General features: G+C 52.5%; 1 protein-coding gene across 6 annotated transcripts in view; it reads right to left on the bottom strand.

The window, feature by feature from the left end:
• Window positions 1-5,236: 5,236 nt before the first annotated feature.
• Window positions 5,237-22,467, bottom strand: part of Sh2b2 (SH2B adaptor protein 2) — a 29,657-nt gene continuing 12,426 nt past the window's right edge. For 5 of the 6 annotated variants that reach the window (XM_008769112.4, XM_017598239.3, XM_008769113.4 and 2 more), the window contains 8 exons: window positions 19,536-20,269; window positions 14,536-14,637; window positions 12,636-12,727; window positions 11,742-11,833; window positions 11,486-11,653; window positions 9,733-9,941; window positions 6,876-7,047; window positions 5,237-6,237 (listed from right to left, as the gene is read on the bottom strand). In XM_008769112.4, the coding sequence (XP_008767334.1) occupies window positions 5,915-6,237; window positions 6,876-7,047; window positions 9,733-9,941; window positions 11,486-11,653; window positions 11,742-11,833; window positions 12,636-12,727; window positions 14,536-14,637; window positions 19,536-20,269 (1,892 nt within the window). In that variant the 3' untranslated portion in view covers window positions 5,237-5,914. The remainder of the gene's footprint in view (window positions 6,238-6,875; window positions 7,048-9,732; window positions 9,942-11,485; window positions 11,654-11,741; window positions 11,834-12,635; window positions 12,728-14,535; window positions 14,638-19,535; window positions 20,270-22,467) is intronic. The other variant, XM_039089010.2, reaches the window with a different exon arrangement.

Genomic DNA, 22,467 nt, shown 5'->3' with positions numbered 1-22,467 from the left:
GTGTTGAATGGTTCCCAGATTCCTTCGTCATGGAAAAGTGTGCAATGGGGACAGTAGAGATGACTGGGGCTAAGATCTCTTGCAGCTCAGTCATGAGAGCCTGAGTTCAGATCCTCCACGTCAGATGACTCACACATTTCTATAACTCTAGCTCCGGGAGATCTGTCATGTCATTCTCCTCTGGCCTCTGTTGTCGTCTGCAGACACTTTTGGACAGACGCCTACACAAGCACATGCACACTGTTCCGTGTATACACGCGCGCATACATAGAATGAAATCACAAGAAGGAAGTTGTAGCTGGGCAGTGGGTGGTGCACGCCTTTAATCCCAGCACTCAAGACACTGAGGCAGGTTCAAGGCCAGCCTGGTCTACAGAGTGAGTTCCAGGATAGCCAGGACTACACAGAGAAACCCTGTTTTTGAAAAAAAAAAAACACAGAGAGAGAGCGAGAGAGTTTATTAGAACAATATGCTATTTCCTATTTTATTATTAATTACTCTTCATCTCTTATTGTACCTAATTAAAATTTTATTACATTTAATTTACTTAATTTGTGTGTGTGTGTGTGTGTGTGTGTGTGTGTGTTTGCCCACGCACGCAGGAGAGGGGTGCCCTTGTGCCGCAGGAAATCTGTGGAGGACAGAGGCCAACAGGAATCAGTTCTCCCCTTCCACTATGTAGTTCCCAGGGATAGAACTCAGGTCATCAGATTTGGCAGCAAGCACCTTTACCCACTGAGCCATGTTGTCAGCCCTCATTGCTGACATGATTTATAAGTTAAAATTTACCCCATGTGTAAATGTACAGGAAATAATGCTGTATCAAGGTTCAGGGTTTCACGCATCTACCAGGGGTCTAGGCACATGTCCTCAGAGACAAAAGAGGACAGTCCAGCCAGAGACATAAATGACATTTGTGATGTTGGTAACAGTCCCCACTGGCCATTTCAAAACCCTTTCATCATCCCAGGCTGGAGCCCAGTAACCTTAAGCAACAACTCTCTCCCTAGAGCTCTGAACCTCTCACCGATTTTCCTTCTCTTTCATTTGTCTGTCTTTTATGTATAAAAAAATCACTCTATCATAAACATCTTGCAAATAAAAAAGTGTCCCACAGCTTGGTTACCACAGCCACTCAAACAGGCTCTGGCCCAGACCCAAAGTCAGTTAGAATAGCCATTCTGCAGCCACGCTTAGTAGTGGTCGGTCACCTTACAACCCATGGAAGCAGAGGCAGGCAGATCTCCGAGTTCCAGGACAGCCAGAGCTACACAGCGAGACTGTCTCAAACAAAACAAAAAAGTTCTTTTGTTTTTCTTCCTGTCATTGTATGTCCTCCCTTAAGATTATCTGTTCTGAGTCAATCCGTTGGCTGACTTTTTTTATTCTATTTTTCTTTAGAGATGGATAGTGTTCCCACTTTACTTGTGCATCTGACTGCCATTATCTCATCTCCCGTTGATTGACAGTGAGGCTGGTTCCAGTCTTTGCTACAATGGGCAGAGCAGCAGTGGGCATGCGGGTGCAGTCTGTGTGGTAGGGCATGGGCTTCTCTGGTGATATGCCCTACAGTGAAATAGTGAGATCATATGGTAGTCTTTTTTTTTTTTCGGAGCTGGGGACTGAACCCAGGGCCTTGCGCTTGCTAGGCAAGAGCTTTACCACTGGGCTAAATCCCCAACCCCGGTAGTCTTATTTTTAATTTTTTTAAACATTTATTTATTATGTATACATCATACAGCTTTCTGCCTGCAGTATTCCTGCAGGCCAGAAGAGGGCACCGGATCTGATTATAGATGGTTATGAGCCACCATGTGGTTGCTGGGAATTGAACTCAGGACCTCTGGAAGAGCAGACAGTACTCTTAACCTCTGAGTCATCTCTCCAGCCCCCTTATTTTTAATTTTTTGAGAGACATCCAAATTGATTTCCCAGTGGCCATACCAATTTGCACCTCACCAGCAGTGTTGTATATATAAGGCTTCTTCTCTCTCCACAGCCTCTCTAACCACTGTTGTCAGATTTTTGCTAAGAGCATGACTGGGGCATGGCAGTATCTTGAAGCCGTTTGAATTTTCATTTTAAAATAGCTATTGGGGTTGGGGATTTAGCTCAGTGGTAGAACGCTTGCCTAGCAGGCGCAAGGCCCTGGGTTCAAGGCCCTGGTTCGGTCCCCAGCACCGAAAAAAAGAAAAGAAAAAAATAGCTATTGGTCCTTGGTGTTTCCTTTCTTGCAGGAGTCAGTTCTCTTTGTTTGAGGTAGGGTCTCCTGTATCTGGTCTCCCATTGGTATATGGCCCAGGTATTTTGCCTGCCCATGTGTCCATGCCTTATGTGGATGCAACTGCCTGAGGAGACCAGAAGAGGGCATCAGATCCCCTCAAACTGGAGTTAGAGTTGGTTGTGAGCCACCAGAGGGGTGCTAGAAATCAAACTTGGGTCCTCTGGGAGAGCAACCAGTGCTTTTAAGCACTTGGCCGTCTCTTCAGTAATTCCCCTCATATTGAAACAACATCTAGATAAGTAGCCCAGGCTGGCCTCAAACCTCCTGAGTGCTCCAATTACATACATGCCTGACTTATTACCCCAACCCTCTTCCTCACAAGCTCTCTCCTTTCTGAGATATATCTAAGGTAGCCCAGGCTAGCCTCAAACTCACTATAAAACTGAGGGAGGGTAACCCTGATCTTCTTGCCTCCAGTTCCAAGTGCTGAGATTACAGGCATTTATAATCACATCCAGTTTACATGGTGCTACAGGTGGAACCCAAGGTTTTGTGCATGGCAAGCAAATCCCTCTCCCAACTGAACTACATCCTCAGACATCGCCTCTCATTTGTAGTTGGCACAGACCCTCTGATCTCACTCTTTCAAGCCAAACTCTCTGGCCTGGCCTTTGGGACCCTGTCCACCCACTGCCCTTGAACTTGCAGCCCCCCTCCCCTACCCCCTAGCTTCAGGACCATCTGGCAGAACACGTACGGTCCCAGCCCTCTGTGGTTGACCACTACGCTGTAATGGCTTGGTCTGGCTGGCTGCCTGGTTGTCCCATGAGCCTTGCCTGGCACACAGCCAGGGGTCTGAAATGCCCATTGAGGGGCAAACGAAGACACCTAAGAGATGTCCCTGCCAGCCGTGGCCCTGCTGCGGTCCCTGCGAGTGAGGGTCTGTCTTGCCTCAGTGTCCCGCTACATTAGAGAGAGTCCTTTGCTCTCTACATTAGAGCACTCTTTTTGCTGTGACCTTTGGGAGAGTGGAGGGGGTCACCTTGCTATCTCCTACATGTTGCTTCTTGGATCCAGTTTAGCCCAAGTATGCCACAGGGGGCTGCAAAGATGGAGAGAGAGAAGAGCGCTTCCAGCTCCTAAGTTCAGTTCCTGGCACCCAAGCAGGCATCCCACAACCAACAATGACTCCAGCTCCCGGGTATTTGATGCTGTGTTCTGGTCCTGGGCATGAACATAGCCCCCTTCCCATATATTTAAATAAAAACAAGTCTTGGAGGGAAAAAGAGGGGCCTGACATGCCCCTCCTCACCCTCTTTTGTTGGCAGCATTTGGGCTCAAGCTCAGGGCATTGCACATGCTAATGCTCTATTGAACCACACCCCAGCCCCTCACTGGGGGATTCTAGGCAGGGGCTCTCCCACTGAGCCACGCCCCCAGCCCCTCACTGGGGGATTCTAGGCAGGGGCTCTCCCACTGAGCCACGCCCCCAGCCCCTCACTGGGGGATTCTAGGCAGGGGCTTTACCACTGAGCCACGCCCCCAGCTCCTCACTGGGGGATTCTAGGCAGGTGCTCTCCCACTGAGCCACGCCCCCAGCCCCTCACTGGGGGATTCTAGGCAGGGGCTCTCCCACTGAGCCACGCCCCCAGCCCCTCACTGGGGGATTCTAGGCAGGGGCTTTACCACTGAGCCACGCCCCCAGCTCCTCACTGGGGGATTCTAGGCAGGGGCTCTCCCACTGAGCCACGCCCCCAGCCCCTCACTGGGGGATTCTAGGCAGGGACTCTACCACTGAGCCACGCCCCCACCCTCTCACTGCTATCTTTTTTTTTTTCTATTTTTCAGAGCTGGGAACCGAACCCAGGGCCTTGCGTTTGCTAGGTAAGCGCTCTACCGCTGAGCTAAATCCCCAACCCCTCTCACTGCTCTCTTTAAGGCAGGCACTCTCTCTCTCTCTCCCTTATATTCCAGGCCCCAATTCTGAACTGGAGGTGCTGAGAGCTGACTTAGCATTGTGCTTACTTTCCTCCCTTGCATGTGCTTAACTGTGTGCTCATCACTTCCCCGAAGCTGCTCTTGGAGCCACCGCAGGGTAGTCAGCACCCCTCATGGGGAAGCAGCTGTGAATGTCTCGCCTGACACTCTGGAGTCTTTAGCTTTTCTGGGTCTGTGACGTACATTACTGGCTCCGACCCTGCAAGGGCAGGCGAACCCTAAGTTCGCGGGTCTGACTTGGGAAGGAGACGTAAGCCTGTGTCTGCAGGACAAAGTCTTTCTCAGAGGTGAGCAAGCTGGAGGATGTCGGCTGTGGCTCTGCTTGTGGGTGAACATGGGATCCCTTGAGGTCGTTTCTCAATCATCTGCGTCAAAGCTGGGACACCCGGTGCTTCTTATTGCCCAACCCTCCTAACAGGCTAAGTTAGGGAATTTCTGTCCCAGCTCAGTCCCTCCCGGAAGGCCATCATTGACTTGCCCAATGACGTCCTTACTGTCCTAACAACTTCCACCACCCCAACTGCTCACCTTGCCCTACAAACCGTTTATCATGGCTCCCCCTCTCCTCTGCTCTTCAGTTTTGAGATAGGGCCTCATGTAGCTCGAGCTGCCTTCGGGTTTGCTATTTAGCTGAGATTGGCCAGAAACTCCTGATCCTTCTACTTCCACTTTTGAAGTATTAGAATTCCAGGCATGCACTACCACATCCTGTTTATGGGGTTCTGGGATGGGACCCAGGAAGCCCTGTATGCTACTTATAAGCACTTTACCAACTGAGCCACATCTCTGGCTCTGGTTTCATTCTTCATACTACCTCTCTCTTTTCCAGTTCCACCCAAGTCTGCCCCTCCGTCCAGGCCCCGCCCACAACTGACTCCCTGAGTCCTACACCTGCCTCCCCTAAGATCTGGGGCTTAGCAAGCCGGCCACTGTGTGGCAATTCCAGATCGCAGGGAAACCACTTCCTTCCCAGTGGTGACAGCACAGTAGAATGACCACAGGAGAGCAGGGGGTAGTCCCTAAAACAGGCTCTTTAATAATGTTTGTCTTCACTGAAGAGCTTGGCTTTTCCCCCCAGCGTTGGGCTGGGGCTGGTGGGCGTGACAGGCTGTCCTAGGCTAGGCGGACCACAGCCTGGTGGGCTATTGGAGTATGTGACCCAACATGGGTGGGCAGGGCCTGAGGTTGTTAGGAATCAGTGGGTAAGCCTTCATGGGCTTGATAGACGTGGCTTGCTACCCTCGAGCAAAGCAGGCAGCCAGTGGGTTGGCCATGATGCCACTGTAGGAGTAACCAACCAACAGTAGGCAGGGCCTGAAGTCACCAAATGTGGTTAGTTGTCAGTGAGCTGCCTGTCGTGGATACGATGGACTGTATAGAAATAGCTGCTGGTGGGCGTGGCCAACCACCAGTGGGCGGGGCGTGAAATCATTGGAGGGCTATCATGGGTTTGATCGACCATGGACTTAGCCTTGGCCTGCCACACACGGTCATAATGGGCCCCTGGGGTTTGAAGTGGCTAGGCTGGCCATCTGTCTTGGCCATGCTAGACCATGGATAGGTGTGTCTAGCCATTTGTTAGGTGTTGTTGACCGTCATGGGCTAGCCAGGCTGTGGGTGGGCAGGACAGACAGCAGGTGTTCGTGGCCTGCTGTGTTGTGCGTGACACCCGTGGGTAATAGGCATGGCAGCTAGTAAAAGGAGTACTGATTCTCCACAGCGCGAGCGCGGCCCAGCGTGGCATCTGCGGGCTCCTCAGTGGCTCCGGATGCAGCCTCTAGCAGGTGCTCTGTGCTGTTGCTGCGACTGCGCGCACTGAGTGGCCCCTCGGCTGGGCGTGGGGGCACGGACGTAGCAGAGGATGATGAACCGGATGACGACGATGCTCCAGCGCCATTGGAGGGTGAAGTGGGTGGGCAGGTGGCCGTGGCCAGGCTGGAGAAGTAGTGCTGGCCAGCCGGCTCCGTCCAGCAGGCCGGGACCGGGGCTGCAGTGTTGGGCGCTGGTCCTGGATCTGCAATGAGAGGGCATGTTGGCCAGCATCCAGCCCTGGGTACCTGAATTTGATGCTCCAAAGAGGGCCAGTGTTCAGACAGGCATGGGGAATCCAGGGAGGGATGGTGTGGTCCAGACCTTATGATCCAGAGCTTGCGGGCAGTCAGGTTGACATCGTACAAACATACGTCTTTCCAGGGTAGGCTAGGCACCCCACCCATACAAGCCTCAAAAGCTGGGTACTACATTCTAACCTTACAGAGCTTACGGAATCCACCCAGAATGTCCAAGTGAAGGGTTTTTTTGTTGTTGTTGTTGTTTTGTTTTTTTGGTTCTTTTTTTTCGGAGCTGGGGACCGAACCCAGGGCCTTGCGCTTCCTAGGTAAGCGCTCTACCACTGAGCTAAATCCCCAGCCCCCAAGTGAAGGGTTTTGAGACCTGGATCTAACATATCCCATGGTCTTTATGTCACTGTGTTGCAGAGAATGGTCTTGAACTCTTGACCTCCCTGCCTTTACCTCCAGAGGGCTGGGATTACAGGAGTGAACCACCACACCCAGTTTATAAAGTGCTGGGTATCAAACCCAGGTTTCGAGCATACTAGGCAAACCTTCTGTAACCTGAGCCATATTCCTGGCTCCGGATGTGGTGTCTTACCAGGAGGTGGACCTTGGGCACGCACGTAGCTTCGTAGGGTGATGTCAGCGGATCCTCCTGACTCCAGGGGAATGGGGTGGGTGTGGAAGTGTCGAAGCATGTCAAACACCGACTGGAACCACAGGTGTTGGACATGACACTGGCCGTGACCATTCAGAGAAAGGCGAAGGTGCTGTGGGCATAGATGGAATGGTCAGTGGCGGGGTCCTGGGCCAGCTACCTGCTTGGCGAGTGCCCTTGGCCGTTGCTGGAGGACTATGCATCAGCTCCATTGACTCTATGGGACCGTGTCATCCTTAGGGGTGCCCACACTGAGCCTTATCTGAAGGAGGGTCACTCCTGCAGTAGGCATTGGAGATGGGCACAGTAGAACAAGAACTTAGGGGTACAGACATCTGCCCTCACATTAGAATCTTCTTTCCTTCCTTCCTTCCTTCCTTCCTTCCTTCCTTCCTTCCTTCCTTCCTTCCTTTCTGTTTTTTTTCCCCCAGACAGGGTTTTTCTGTGTAGCACTGGCTATTCTGGAACTCGATCTGTAGACCAGGCTAGCCTCAAACACAGAGATCTGCCTGCCTCTGCCTCCCGAGTGCTGGGATTAAAGGCATGTGCTGTGTGCCACCTGGTGAGTCAATCTTTCTTTTATTCTTTTTTTAAAAGATTTATTTATTTTATGTATGTGAGTACACTGTACTGTAGCTGTCACACCAGAAGAGGACATCAGATCTCATTACAGATGGTTGTGAGCCACCATGTGGTTGCTGGGATTTGAACTCAGGATCTCTGGAAGAGCAGTCGGAGCTCTTAACCACTGAGCCATCTCTCCAGCCCCCAATCTTTCTTTCTTTTTCTTTCTTTTTTTTTTTTTTTGGTTCTTTTTTTCGGAGCTGGGGACTGAACCCAGGGCCTTGCGCTTCCTAGGTAAGCGCTCTACCACTGAGCCAAATCCCCAGCCCCCCAATCTTTCTTTTTGAATATTTGTTTTGTCTTGAAGAGAGGGTCTCATGTAGCCCAGAGGTCTGGAGTGACATAGTAGGTGCCTCTTAGCAATAACTGGCTCCTTTCTGGTTCTCTGAGATTACCTGGGATAGGGGCTTCAGTGTAAGGAGCCTTAGACCTGTGGTCTTTAGTAGTGTCAGCCCCACTTATCCCATTCGAGACAATAGCAGCCTGGCTAGAAGAGAGTGAAGGTTAAAGGTCATCTCATGCCTGCACCACTCCCGTCCCGAGACACTGGTGGACAGGACACCATCCTAACTCCAAACTTGGACATATGTGAGATCAAGCCCTCCAGGGTTAGCAGTGCTGGCCAAGATGTCAATTACCAGCCACCAGGAATGACACGGTCTAGTTGTCAGAGGGATTGGCAGGGTGGTGTCCCTAGGGAGACTCAGCCTTGTCCACACTTACACAGCTGGGCCAGTGCTGCCAACAGTAGGCCCGAGGGATGCTGGCAGTCCAGTTGGAAGTGAGGGTGGCTGTGGTCTTCATCTGTAGGTCAGGGGCAGGGCCCTGCCAGGGAATGATACCCTGGAAAGATCTGAGCTGTGTCTGTTTTCTTACTGGAAACATGGAGGCGGGCATGGTGATTCCTGCCCATTCCTGCCGCACTCATTTACTTATTTATTTGGTTGTTTATTTCTGTGTGTTCAAATGTTCGAGTGTCATACTGCAGTTTGGAGGTCAGAGGGCAACTTGTAAGAGTCAGGTCTCGGGCTGGAGGGATGGCTCAGTGGTTAAGGGCACTGACTGCTATTGCAGAGGTCCTGAGTTCAATTCCCAGCAACCACATGGTGGCTCACAACCATCTATAATGGGATCCAATGTCCTCATCTGGTGTGCGTGAAGACAGCTACAGTGTACTCATATACATTAAATAAATAAATAAACCTTAAAAAAAAAAAGTCATGTCTCTCCTTCCATCATGAAGGTCCTGAGGATCAAACTAAGGTCATAAAGCTTGGCTGCAAGTACCTCTACCTGGTAAGCCTTATTGCCAGCCCCTTATTTTTTTTTTTTTTCCGGAGCTGGGGACCTAACCCAGGGCCTTGCGCTTGCTAGGCAAGCACTCTACCACTGAGCTAAATCCCCAAACCCGTCAGCCCCTTACTTTATTTTGTTTTGTTTTGTTTTATTTATTGAGACAGGATCTCATGTAACACAGGCTGGTGTTAGAGTCAATATGTAGCCAAACCTGGTCCTTGTCTCTATTACCTGGGAGCTGGGATCACAGGCGTAGAACACTAGGTCCCCATTTGGGGGATTTTATTGTTGGAGATTTCGTTATGGACATTTTATATAGGGTGTGAGCGTCAGGGCTAGGAGAAAATGGTTCCTCGGAAGAAAGTAAATACCCAGTGTAGGCAGAGGCCACGCACGGAAGAAGCACCTGGTCTTTGGATTTTGTTTTTGATTTTTTGAGACAGGTTTTCCCCATGTAGCCCTGGCTGTCCTGGAACTATGTAGACCAGGCTGGCCTCAAACTCAGACATCCACCCGCCTCTGCCTCCAAGTGCTAGGGTTAAAAGCCGTGTGCCACCACCACCACCAGCTTGGTCTTTAGATTTTTAGACAGGGTCTTCCTATGTAGCCCAACCTGGTTTCACACTCACGGCAATACTCCTGCCTCCATTTCTGAAGCACTGGGAATACAGGCATTCACATCTGGCTGCAAAGGTAACTTCGTAACTTCTCAGACAGAATTGGTTTTGAGTGGGCTTGGTCACCAGCAGATATTGATGACCCTTAGGACCTACGCCACCTTAATCCACCTCCCCCAGGACAGGCTGCTGTCCCCTGTTACCCCCACCACACACACACACACACACACACACACACACACACACACACACACACTTGCCTTGGCCTTGCCCTGGAAGTTGAAGGTCAGCACACACTCCCCAGGCCGAGTCTCGCTTTGGCGGATCACAAAGAGGCCGTGACTCCGGGGCCCACCAGCCAACACCAGCTGGGCGGCCTTCACCCGGGACAGTGTCCCATGGAACCAGGGGTAGTCGGAGAGTTCCAGCTCAGCCTCAGCATCGGGGTCCAGCTCAGCTCCTTCATCCCCTGGGTTGGTTGTGATAGCACAGGGACACAACAAGGTCAGAAGGAAGACACATAAGTTAGTGACGACGGGAGAGCATCCTGTTGGTTTGGGTGAACTGCCATTTGAATAGCATCAGATCTAGGCTGAGAGCTGACTGACTGTCACTAGTTAACCTTGAGGTAAACTGAGGCATAGGGAAGGGGCGCTCGCAAGTCAGCAACAAAACCTGAGAAGAAGCCAACTCTCTTCCCCACGCTGGTTCCATTGTATCCTGTTTTATTTTACTTGTTTGTGGTCTATGTAGGTGCCTGTGTGTGTGCACCTGTGTGTGGGTGCAAGGAAATGCTGGGAATTACTCTGGAAGAGCAGTGACCACTATTAGCCAGGGGTTACTTCTTCAGACCTTTTTCTTTGAGAGAGGGTATCTTACAGCCTAGGCTGACCTCTAACTTGCTGTCATATAGCCAAGGGTGACCTTGAACTCCTGCCTCTACAACCCAAATGCCAGGGTTACAGGCTTGTGCCACCAATCTGCCTTTTGTGCCTTTATCTATATGAGCACATCCCTCCCACCCCCACATCTGTCTCTTTCTCTGTCTTCCTTTTGCAATATCTCACTATGTTGCTGCAGGATACACAGTCGCACTGTGAACCCGAGATTGCTATTAACCAGAAGGAAACAAAACAAAACAATAACAAAAACGATTTCTAGTTGTGGCTGGTGCACCTCAGCCCTTAGCCCACACCTTTAATCCCAAACAATGAAGGTAACATTAGTTTGTACAAGGAAGCAGCCATGTTTGAAAATGGTGTCTAATTGAGTGGCAGACAAAGTGATGAATCAGAGAAAGATTTGACAGAACAGGATACGCCTAACTCTCTCACAAGAGAGAAGAGAGGTTACTTAACGGAGAGTAGCGCAGAGACAGGTGGCAAGGAACAAATTAGACCCAGGTGAAGACAGAACGAGCTAGAGAGTGAGAAGGAGCCAGAAGATTAGAGCAGATTGCCAGGCTTAGTTTGAGGTCAGGCAGAACAATTCAGTCAGAGGCTGAGAGAGAAGACAGATAGAATCGGTTAGTGTAGAGAGGGGTTTTGAGCCAGGAGAGCTGAGTTGATCAGCCAGCAAGAAAGAGTTCAGAAAGAACTTGGAAGGAGTGACTTTTTTCAGCAGTGAGTCCCAGAGGCTGAAAATATTCTAGGCCTGGATAAGACTGTGCGGAGGCTAGAAGCTTACAGGCCTAGGTCTAGGTTAGCAGATGAGGCCGTAAGCCTCTGAGACTACAATCACCTCAGGTGAATAAAAGTTACGTTTACACTATATAACCCAGGCTAGCCTTGAACCCATGTAGATCTTCTTGTTTCAGCCTCCCAAGTGCTGGGATTATAGGTGTGTGCTACCATCCCCAGGTCTGTGACTCTGTAAAAACCAGGCACAGTGGGAAAGGCCAGGTGCTCATACTGGCTTAGAAAACCAGAACCACCGTCAACACAATTGGCTAAAATATCACCACTTCTGAGGCTCCACATAGGTCCTTGTAGGGGGAGGGGACCCCAATGGTACCTGTGTTATTGCTCTCACTGACACCACCTGAAGACTCCAGGGTTTGCAGGAAAGTCTCCAGGGGAACGTGAGCCAGGGACTCTCCCACGGTGTCACGAGCTCGGCCATGTGGAGCTGTAACCACAGCACCCACTGCTGTCATCGTCTCTGGGGGCCGGGGCATGTCTGCTGCAGGGGAAGTAGGGGGGGGAAGCATGTCTCTCATCCACCTCCAACACCGTCCCCCAGAACTCCAGCCAGCTCTCCCCCCTCCTACCTTCTGTCAGGAGCTCACAGCTGCAGGAGGTCACGCGGCTGGCCAGACAGCCTCCCCGTGCACAAGACAGCCCTGTGTCTTCCTCACTGTCCCTGTGGAGAAGGCACAACATATCTTGCCACAGAGCCTGGGCTGGGACAGCAAGTTCTGTCCCGTCCCTCACCCTCTCTGACCACGGTGTGAGTGACCGACGGTGAGTCCACTGTGAACGTAGTGTTCCCTGAGGTTGCGGTTTGTTCCTGAGGTCTCATGCATACCAGTGGGGGACAGTGGAGCTCAGGCAGCCCCTGTGATGCCCTCCCAGGTCTAAATTCCACAGAAAGAGATCTGACCCCGACGGGAAAGACTCTGGAACAGGCAGCCATCAGAGTAACAGGGGAGTGATTGACAAGCACTCTGGGGATGAGGTCTGTAAAGTCCCCAGGACCCAACTGAGCTTTATTCAAATGGATCTGTCCCTGCCCCCAACTCCATTCTATTAAAGAAATGGCTACCAAGTGCTCCCCCAGGGTTATCTCCCCTGGACAGTGGAGTCACTCTCTTCCTGTCTACAACTGACCAGAAGTGCCAACCATGACACCAACTATGATGCCACAGAGCTCCCAGCGTGCCAGCTTCATCAAAATCCAACTCTTTTCTTTAAAAAATGATGCGTATGCGTGTGTGCCTATGGGTGGACAGGTGCATGCGAGCAATTTTTCATGTAGCCCAGGCTAGCTTTGAACTAGCTATGTAGCTGAGGATGACCCTGGACTCCTGATCTTTCTGCCCATCTTAGGAAAAACTGTTCTTCCTTAGTTCCTGCCCTTGCTGGTAGCCTGCTCTCTGGGTAGGAAAGGACAAGGCACCTCTCCACCTCTCCAGCTGCCATCTTCCGGCCTCCAGAATACTCACCCAGGATCCACACAGCCCTGGATGTCAGCCACCCACGAGTGCTTCTGTAGTGAGTCTATCGTCTCCAGAATGTACTCCGCTCCGTTCTCCACCTGGATGAGAGTGGCCCTGGTGAAACCTCTCCAACTGCAGGGGGAGGGGGCTCAGCACCCCAGGACCAATGAGCAGAAGGGTTTGCATAGCTTTGCCCACCCCTATGCTAGGTCTCACAGGTACAGCCTAAAGCCATATAGGGGAGGAGATGCAGGCTCTGGAGGCCCTGGGACAGGAGACCTAGCATGCTCAACCCACGCCCCAACATCCCAGAAACCATTCAAGGCAAGAGGGGAGGCCAGCTGGCCCATCAGAGTTGAGGGGATCCCAGGCCTTAGTGACTGAGAGTCTGTTGCCGTGGCCATGTGGTGGCCAGTGCTCTTTGTGCCTTGTCTGTTGAGTTCCTAGCAACCCCGTGAGAGTTGTATGTATAATCGTTATTTTATAGACGAGAAGCCTGACGCTCAGAGAGACAGAACAACTTGCTTAAAAGTTCCACGGCAGCCAGAAGCAGCACTGAGATTTGAACCCATGACCGTCGGTTGCCCAGTCCTTCCGTTCTTTGTTCCCTGTGCTGTGCACGCTCTCAAAATGTAGTACTGGGCTAAGAGGACCCTGAGCGCCTCCTCTTTTTGACAGGGAAATAGGTGCGCAGTGGGGCTGGCAGGGAAGTCCTTCTGCTTCAGGGGTGCCTGAGGACCACCCGGCAGCTGAGAATACCAGATAGACAGGGGCTGTGTCCCCAGCTGCCAGTCTTGAGGGGACAACTGAGGACAGAGAGTTGGCACACATTAACCCAATGAATAAAAGTTGTGGCTTTATAAACAGACGCTCAGTAAGGCTTGCCAAAGATGCTGGGGGCTCTGACCAGCTTCAAGTGGGAGGAGCTGGCCTCCTGGAGGGGACTTGGATCCATCAGGAAGTCCTGACCACAACCCTAGCAGCTTGGACCCATGTCCTCAGCAGCCCCCACAGGCCACCCCAGTGCTATGGGCCTGGAGAAAGGACAGAAGGCTCCCAGACCCACTGGGGTGCCTCTCACCCATTTTGTGTCTCTGTACCCTCTGTAGGGACCAGGGCCATTCCCACACTCCACTTGCCTGTACAGACATTTGCATAACTTCAACAAGCTGGCCACCAGTGTAAGGTGGGAGTGTCTGGCTCCAGAGGGAAAGGAGGGGAAGGCGGCCCTAATGACCTTTACTCAGACCCAAGAAGAAATAGAGAACAGAGCTGAGCTGGTGACATGTTTCAGTGGGTGAAGGTGCCTGGTGCCGGGCTTCAAAAGCTGGATTTGAATCCCAGAAGGGGAGAGTTCTCTCAGCCGACTCCAGGCACACAAACATGCAAATAAGTGTAGCCAGGCGGTGGTGGCGTGTACCTATAATCCCAGCACTCAGGAGCGGGAGGCGGGCAGATCTCTGTGAGTTCGAGGCCAGCTTGGCCTACAGAGAGAGTTCGAGGTCAGCCAGGGCTACACAGAGAAACTGTGTCTTAAAATATCAAAAATAAAATAAAACAATAAAACAAATATAAGTTAGAGATAGAGATAGAGATAGATAGATAGATAGATAGATGATAGATAGATAGATAGATAGATAGATAGATAGATAGATAGATAGATAGATAGATAGAAATGGAAAGAGACCCAGGTGGCCAACCATCAACCATGTTGCTCTAGAACTCAGAACTGAGACCCAGGTCAAGCCCTACCCCAGCGATGGACACCTGTCCTGGGATCGTATCATGGGAACTCCTTCCTTATTCCCCCTTTGATGGTCTGGCTTGCACCCCTGGAATGAGCTCAAGCTGGGTAGGGCTGTGGTCCAAGTCAACTACAGACCTTGAGACTACAGCATGGTCTCACCTTGAGCACAAATGTGTTGTCCTTCTCAGGCATTTCCAGGGGCATGGTGGTTCGGACCTCGATGATGGCCGACAGGGGGATGCTGACCTTGGGTCTGGAAGCCTGGGAGGCCAGAGGACAGGACAGTGAGAGGAACACTTTGGAGGCCTTAGAAGATGTCTGCATTTCCCGCCCCACTTCCCTGCATATGTGCCTCACAGGAGCCAATCCTGCCAAGGCCATGCTCGTGGGTATGTGTCACTAGCTCCATTTTAGAGCCTGGAGACATTGAAGGAGAGGGCAAGAGTCCTCCTCCCACGGTCACAGCAAGTTAGAGATGAAAGGGTGTCCAGCTGCTGAACCCCAGCCCGGCGACCTGAGAGTGCTCTCTAGCCTGCCCACCCAGTGCCTGCCCTCCCTAGCCTGCCCACCCAGTGCGTATGCTACCAGGCCTGCTCTACCTACCTAGCCTGCCTACCCAGTGTGCCTGCTTCATGAGGCTTTCCTTCCTCTTCTTTCCTCTCTCTTCCTTTCTTTTTCTTTTCCCTTTGGCACTGGGAATTTTGCCCAGGATATCATGCAGCGTAGCAAGTGCTCTACCATGGAGCCCCGCCGCAGGGTCTCAATCTGTGGCACAGGCTGACCCAGAATTCACTATGTAGCACAGGTTGGCATGAACTCGGAGCAATCCTTCCTGAGTTTCCTGAGTTTCGGGGATTATACAAGTAGAGTACCGCAGTTATCATTAAAAAAATGAGAGGTACTGTATCAAATGAAGAAAGCTGAGGGGGGTGTGGGGAACTGGCGCTGGAGGTTTAGCCACATCAGTGTAGAGCCCCTGCCTAGAATCCCCCAGTGAGGGGCTGGGGGGCGTGGCTCAGTGGTAGAGCCCCTGCCTAGAATCCCCCAGTGAGGGGCAGGGCGGGTGGCTCAGTGGTAGAGCCCTTGCCTAGCAAGCATGAAGTCCTGGATTATACCCCAGCACGAGGGATAGGGGACAACTACAACTACATCAGGACAGACGGCCTCAGACATTAGGCTGAGAGAAGGAACACAGCACCTCCAGCCAGTAGGGGCTCAGCTGACGGCGCCATTGTAAACCTGTCCGATGTTGGCCAGCCCCAGCCACAGGCTGGTGTGAAGATGAGATCAGCTGAGACTGTCAGTCACTGCTATAAGCCCAGCCTGGGCCCGCTGGACAGTGTCCAGGGTGGCCAAGAATTCCCAAGCACCAGATATGAGGCCCTTCCCTTTCCTCCTCAGAAAGTCCCTGTCCCAGAGCCCAAGTCCTGCCGGGAATGTCAGCCTCAGGCCAGTCTGGGGAGGTTAAGGGGAAGAAGCCAGGAACTGTGGGGCCCAGCATGAGTATAAAGGAACCTTCACAGAATGATCCTCCTAAGGAACCCTGCTGAAGCCCCTGGTTTAACCCATAATGGTGGCATTGGAATGCTAGTTCCCTCCTATCCATTCCTGGAGACAGACCACACCCAGCTCCGACACCCCTGCTGAGGTGGGAGCTAAGCTCCAGAACATCTTACCCAAAGCAGGAAGTCAACTTATTCTGGGAGCCATGTCCCCCTCTGCCACTCACTAGGGAACTCAGAAGTGCTGGACCACTGAGCCGCTCCCCCAACCCCTCACTGGGGAATTCTAGGCAGGGGCTCTACCACTGAGCCACGCCCCCAGCCCTTCACTGGGGGATTCTAGGCAGGGGCTCTACCACTGAGCCACAACCCCAGACCCTCACTTCGGGATCCTAGGTGAAGGTCTCCCACTTTACCTGCCTCTCCCTATATCTACCTCAGTTACCTTAATTCATTTAGTTCCTGTCACCTGCTGACTGCTTTCTGCAGTCCAAGTTTCTCTGCCTTGGGGACCCAGAAGCTTCCCCTGTGAAGGTTTCTAACCAGCCTGAGTACTTTCCTGGTGATTGCCCCAAAGGCAGAGGGCTAGTTTTAATGCTCTTTGGGTGCTGTAAGAGGACTTGGGGTTCAGTCACTGATACTGGCATAGGTGAGGTTACAGGAAGCTGGAGATCTGAGTTGGGCAGAGACATCAAGAGATAGGGAAGAAACGTGAAGGCCTCAGGTACACCCTGAACCTGCAGACTGAAGCTCCCAAAGCCTCAGGTACAGGCAGCTCTAATGGACCAGAGAGATCTGGATTGGTATGTGGGTATCAGAAGCAGTGCACTGATACAGTGGGGAAACCCATCGTAAGCCCTCACTAAGTGCTAGCAGGGGCTCTACCACTGAGCCACGCCCCCAGTCCCTCATTGGGGGATTCTAGGCAGGTGCTCTACCACTGAGCCACGCCCCCAGCCCCTCACTGGGAGATTCTAGGCAGGGGTTTGCTCCCTAAAGGTTCATGGACTGGTGGTTTGGTTCCCAATATGGTGTATTGCAAGATGGGGTGGGAAGAGAGAAAAACTAAGAGCCTGTCATGGCTCTGTTGGGAGAGGAGTCTAACATCAGAAGCACCGGGTTCCATCCCCAGCACCGTGTAACCCGGGTGTGGTGATAAATGCCTATACACCCAGCACTCAGCGATGAAAAGCAGGAGAATTAAAAGTTCAAGGTCGGGTTGGGGATTTAGCTCAGTGGTAGAGCGCTTGCATAGCTAGCGCAAGGCCCTGGGTTCGGTCCCCAGCTCCGAAAAAAAGAAAAGAAAAAAAAGGTTCAAAGTCATCTATGACTACATGAATTGTTCAAGGCCTGTGTGGGCTACATGAGAGCCAGTCTCAACAAATATCAACAAAAGGGCTGGTGAGAAAGGGGTTTGCCAGCAAGCCTAATGACCTGATTTCATCCTCAAGACCCATGTGGTGGAAGCGTGAATTGGCTCCCGCAAGTCGTCAGCTGACCTCCATGTTTATCGCCCCCTGAACAACAAATCAATGTTTAAAAACTGGTTTTTTGTTTTTTTGTTTTTTGTTTTTTTTTTTTTTTGGTTCTTTTTTTTCGGAGCTGGAGACCGAACCCAGGGCCTTGCGCTTCCTAGGTAAGCGCTCTACCACTGAGCTAAATCCCCAGCCCCTGTTTTTTTTTTTTTTTTTTTTTTTTTTGTCAGTTGGTGGACCCTTTAAGAGGCGGGGCCAAGTGGAAGCCCGGTGATCATTGGAGCTGCTATGTTGGGAGGAGATTAATGTAGTTATTAATGTAGAGAACCTGATTAGTTATCTGACCAGAAAGGGTTCTTATAAAGTGACATCACTCTAGATTGACCTCTGCCCTACTGTGAGAAACCAAGTGGACCTTCACGGAGGTAGAATAGACAGCTTCCTGACCTTGGACGTGTGGTTCCTATAATCCAGCTACACTGATCTCTCTCTCTCTCTCTCTCTCTCTCTCTCTCTCTCTCTCTCTCTCACTTCAAGGCTGGCCTTGAAGTTGTTATATAGTCAGGGAAGACATTGAACTCCTGATTCTCCCACCTCTACCTTCCCAATGCTAGGATTATAGGTATACCTCCAAGCCCAATTCCTTCCTTCCTTCCTTCCTTCCTTCCTTCCTTCCTTCCTTCCTTCCCTTCCCTTCCCTTTCCTCTCCTTCCCTTTCCTTTCCTTTCCTCTCCTTTTTTAAAAGTACACTCTCTGGACTGTAGTATTTTGCTATAGCAACAGAAGATGGCTAACACGCTCTAGAATGATCCACACTTGTATGGTCTCTCCTGTGCTATTCTGAGAGCCTGAAGCAAGGGCAGGGCCTGGGGGCCTGTTAGTCTTAAAGTTGAGAAAGGAAGAGCTCAGTGATCCCTCCGGGACTCTTCTGCCCACAGTGAAGCCGGGGACTCTGTGGGGATCAATGGAAAGATGGAGAGGGTACCAGCTGCTGTCCTCTCCCCCAGGGTCACAAGCACAGCTATTTAGAGGGCAGCAGCTGGAGCTGCCACTCAAAGCCAGAGACGGGGAAACCTTGGGCCTCTGCCCCTGCCCTTTGGGTGACCCTAGGCCAGCCATTCCTCACCAGGCTTTGGTCTATGTTTGTAGCCTTGCTTTAGTGGCATTTTCTCAGGTTGGGTATGGGTTAAAAGTCCTATGGGAAATCTGGGGGTATTGGGACTTGGGATGAGATCTCTTCATTAGCGTGCTCTGGGAGTGGCCCCTGGCTTTTCCCTTTGGGCAGCTCTCACTCCTGCACCTTGAGGGGAAGCCCAGAGGTCAAGCTCCCAATAAACACTCAAGGTGTCTAGGAGGTCGCTGGGGAGACTGATCCCTGGCGTGGTCAGGTCTTGGGTGTTACCGGCTGCCATGCTAGTTTTCAAGGGACTCTACCGGTCGCTTTTCATTCTGGCGACCGGCTATGCGGTGATGTATAATTAGCCCCTATCTGCCACCCACTGTCAGTGTGACTTCAGGCAGGCTCCTCTGCATAGACTGTTGGCTTCTTTCCAGACAGAGTCTGGTGTAGCTCTAACTAGCTTTCAACATGCTCTGTAGTTGAGGATAAACTTGAACTTATGATCCCCCTGTTTCCAAGTGCACGACCACCACTCTGGCAGTATGTGGTGTTGGGTCTGGAACTCGGGGCTTCAGGAGTCCTAGGAAAGCACTTTACCTACTGAGCTACACGCTCAGTATCTGAACTTTTCAATCAAGGTTCGTTGGCCTCCCTGGAGCAGGCCCCAAGCTTCCCTGTCCCCTACCACAGTGGAACTTTGACGGGCAATAAAGGCTGGGGCAGCGTACTCCAAGTGGCAATCAAGATGCTGGTAGCTGGCAAAACCCCTCTGTCTCTTGATAGGAAGGAGGGGCCACTGGGCAGGGCTCAGCTGGAGCCTGGCACAGCTCGCAGATTTCTGATTGCCATGGAGCAGGACACAGGCCTCTAGGGGACATGTCTGATAGTACCTTGTTACTCCCTGACTTCAGATGCTACATTACAAAAACCTGTCAATCAGATCGAGCCACACAATCCCCAAACCAAGTCCTAGGGACCCACCTGAGGCTCCCATAGACTGCAGGTCAACGGGCCCCCAAGAGGGATGGGAAGACTGTTGGCAACATGCACCAAGATACACACCTTGGGTGGCACGAAGAACTCCAGGCGGAAGCGCTCTCCGGCCACAGCCCTTCGGAGGAGCAGGCGACATTTCTGCCACTGTGCCGTGCCCCCAGGGCCGGAGGCTGCATCATCTGCCACCATGAAGCGCAGTGCGCCCTCGCGCTGGATGTCCACTAACTCCACTTTGGCTGCCAGGGTTCGTGCCAGCCGCAGACGTCGCGTCCATTTGTCACGAGGCTCGGACACAGGCTCGGTGGTTTTCGGGGTGGCCCCACCCTCGGGCTCTGGGGATGCGCGCCGGTGCCATAGGTCGCGCACTCCGTCCACTACACACAGGCTCATGTTACGCAGTGAGAAGCCTTTGCGGACACGGGCCTTGGTAGCCACGTGAGCAGACACATCTTCGGAGCTGCGAGAGTGGCCATAGGTTGCAGTCTTGAGCGCCGAGGTCACGGAGGTCACCGCAGGCTCGGGTTCCATGGTGTCAGCTGCTGTCCCCAGCACGCGGCGCACTTCCTCGCTGAAGACTGCCAAGAAGTTGGCTGCAAAGTGGCGGGAGAACGAGGTCCCAGCGTCAGGCGTGTCGTAGGTCGGGTTGTCCCGAAGGAAGCGGCAGAACTTGTGAGCGAAGTCCACAGCAGCTACCTGAGCGTGCAGCTCGCAGAATTGCCTCCAGTCGGGGACTGGGGCGGGGGCGGCTGCCGAGCCGGGGGTGGCACCATTCATGGCTTTGGTCCCATGGCAGCCTCGGACTGAGAGGAAAAAAGTTGGTAAGTGCTTATTCTTCCTTCCTTCCTTCCTTCCTTCCTTCCTTCCTTCCTTCCTTCCTTCCTTCCTTCCTTCCCTGCCTCTCTCTCTCTCTTTCTTTCTCTTTCTTTTCTTTCCTTCCTTCCTTCCTCCCTCCCTCCCTCCTTTCTTTCTCCCCTCTCCCTCCCCCCCCTCTCTCATTCAACAGAGTCTCATGTAGCCTAGGCTCGCCCCTTAGACTCCCTATGTGACAGAGGATGGCCTTAAATTTCTGATCTTCCTGTTTCCACATCTCATGTGCTGGGATGCCAAGTGTGTACCACCACCCACAGTTAAAATGACTTTGAATCCTCTGGTCAGTACTCCTACCTAGTCACAGGGCTCCCTGGGGAGGCTCCACCACAGAGGCTGTATACACACATGTGCCAACCTGCTGAGGCTGGAGGTGCAGGCTGCCACCAACTAGCGTGCACGTGATAGATGCAGAGGTAGCAGATGTGTGTGTGTGTGTGTGTGTGTGTGTGTGTGTGTGTGTGAGAGAGAGAGAGAGAGAGAGAGAGAGAGAGAGAGAGAGAGAGAGAGAAACACCCCAGGTCATTCATTTTGGTCAAGGAGGCTGAGGGGACAGACATCTTCAAATGGTGCCTCATGAGTTTTGGGTAACCCCTCCAAGGTCCCCAAGCCCTGGAGAAAAGGGGGTTAGATTATCTGGAGCAGGAGTCACAGGCAGTCGTGAGCTGCTGTGTGGGTGCTGGGAGCCTAACTCATTCCTCTCCAGGACCAACAAGTGTTCTTAACCTCCGAGCCATCTTGAGGGTGCCCCTGGGGATCCCATCTCAATCACCTTCTCACCCTTCCTCTGGCTGGCCGGACCGAGCTGTTTGTGCCGTCCCTTCCTCCCACCATGTTCTGTCTGAGCAAGGAACTAAGGAGCCAGCTGACCCTTAACCCCTGAAACTGTGAGCCCCAATAAGTCCTCTCTCCCTCATGTTGCTCCTGGGTACCTGTTACAGTGACAAGAACCTTACACTCATTTCTAGGGGCTTTACCTCAGCTCTTCCTGACCCTGGGACCTCGGGGGTCATCTTCCCATATGACTCCAAGATGACCATTTTTTCTTATTGGTGTTAAGACCCCACCTCCTTAGGACCCCTTTCCCCCCTTTTCATGGTAGCTTGCCTGTTGTTCCTTCCAGAACTCCCATCCCCACTGGACCAATCTAGAAATCCCAGCTGTCTCTTCATTCCAGCTTCTTCCACTTTGTTGCTAGGCAACCCCATCTTTTTACCACTTAGAATGGGTAAACTGCAGAGTGCGTGTCAGGTAGTCATCTGGGGGACTTATTTCCTGTCCCCTGTTGTGGTCAACATCCCTGGGAACACAACCTGCCACTTCTGCCCCCTCATTTGTTTCCTTTCTTCCGTTGTACCCAGTTCCTCCTTGCTGCATATTACTCAATGGCTCTACCACTGAGCCACACCCCAGCCCCTCACTGGGGGATTCTAGGCAGGTGCTCTACCACTGAGCCACACCCCAGCCCCTCACTGGGGGATTCTAGGCAGGGGCTCTACCACTGAGCCACGCCCCAGCCCCTCACTGGGGGATTCTAGGCAGGGGCTCTACCACTGAGCCACGCCCCAGCCCCTCACTGGGGGATTCTAGGCAGGGCTCTACCACTGAGCCACACCCCAGCCCCTCACTGGGGGATTCTAGGCAGGGGCTCTACCACTGAGCCACGCCCCCAGCCTCTCACTGGGGGATTCTAGGCAGGTGCTCTACCACTGAGCCACGCCCCCAGCCCCTCACTGGGGGATTCTAGGCAGGGGCTCTACCACTGAGCCACGCCCCCAGCCCCTCACTGGGGGATTCTAGGCAGGGCTCTACCACTGAGCCACACCCCAGCCCCTCACTGGGGGATTCTAGGCAGGGCTCTACCACTGAGCCACACCCCAGCCCCTCACTGGGGGATTCTAGGCAGGGGCTCTACCACTGAGCCACACCCCAGCTCCTCACTGGGGGATTCTAGGTAGGGGCTCTACCACTGAGCCACACCCCAGCCCCTCACTGGGGGATTCTAGGCAGGGGCTCTACCATTGAGCCACGCCCCCAGCCCCTCACTGGGGGATTCTAGGCAGTGGCTCTACCACTGAGCTTCCCAGCCCCTCACTGGGGGATTCTAGGCAGTGACTCTACCACTGAGCTT

This window comes from Rattus norvegicus, chromosome 12 (assembly GCF_036323735.1).
Source record: "Rattus norvegicus strain BN/NHsdMcwi chromosome 12, GRCr8, whole genome shotgun sequence".
In the NCBI taxonomy this organism is placed as follows: Eukaryota; Metazoa; Chordata; class Mammalia; order Rodentia; family Muridae; genus Rattus; species Rattus norvegicus.
Note: the sequence above shows the minus strand (reverse complement) of the source record. Positions and strands in the feature narration are given on the sequence as shown.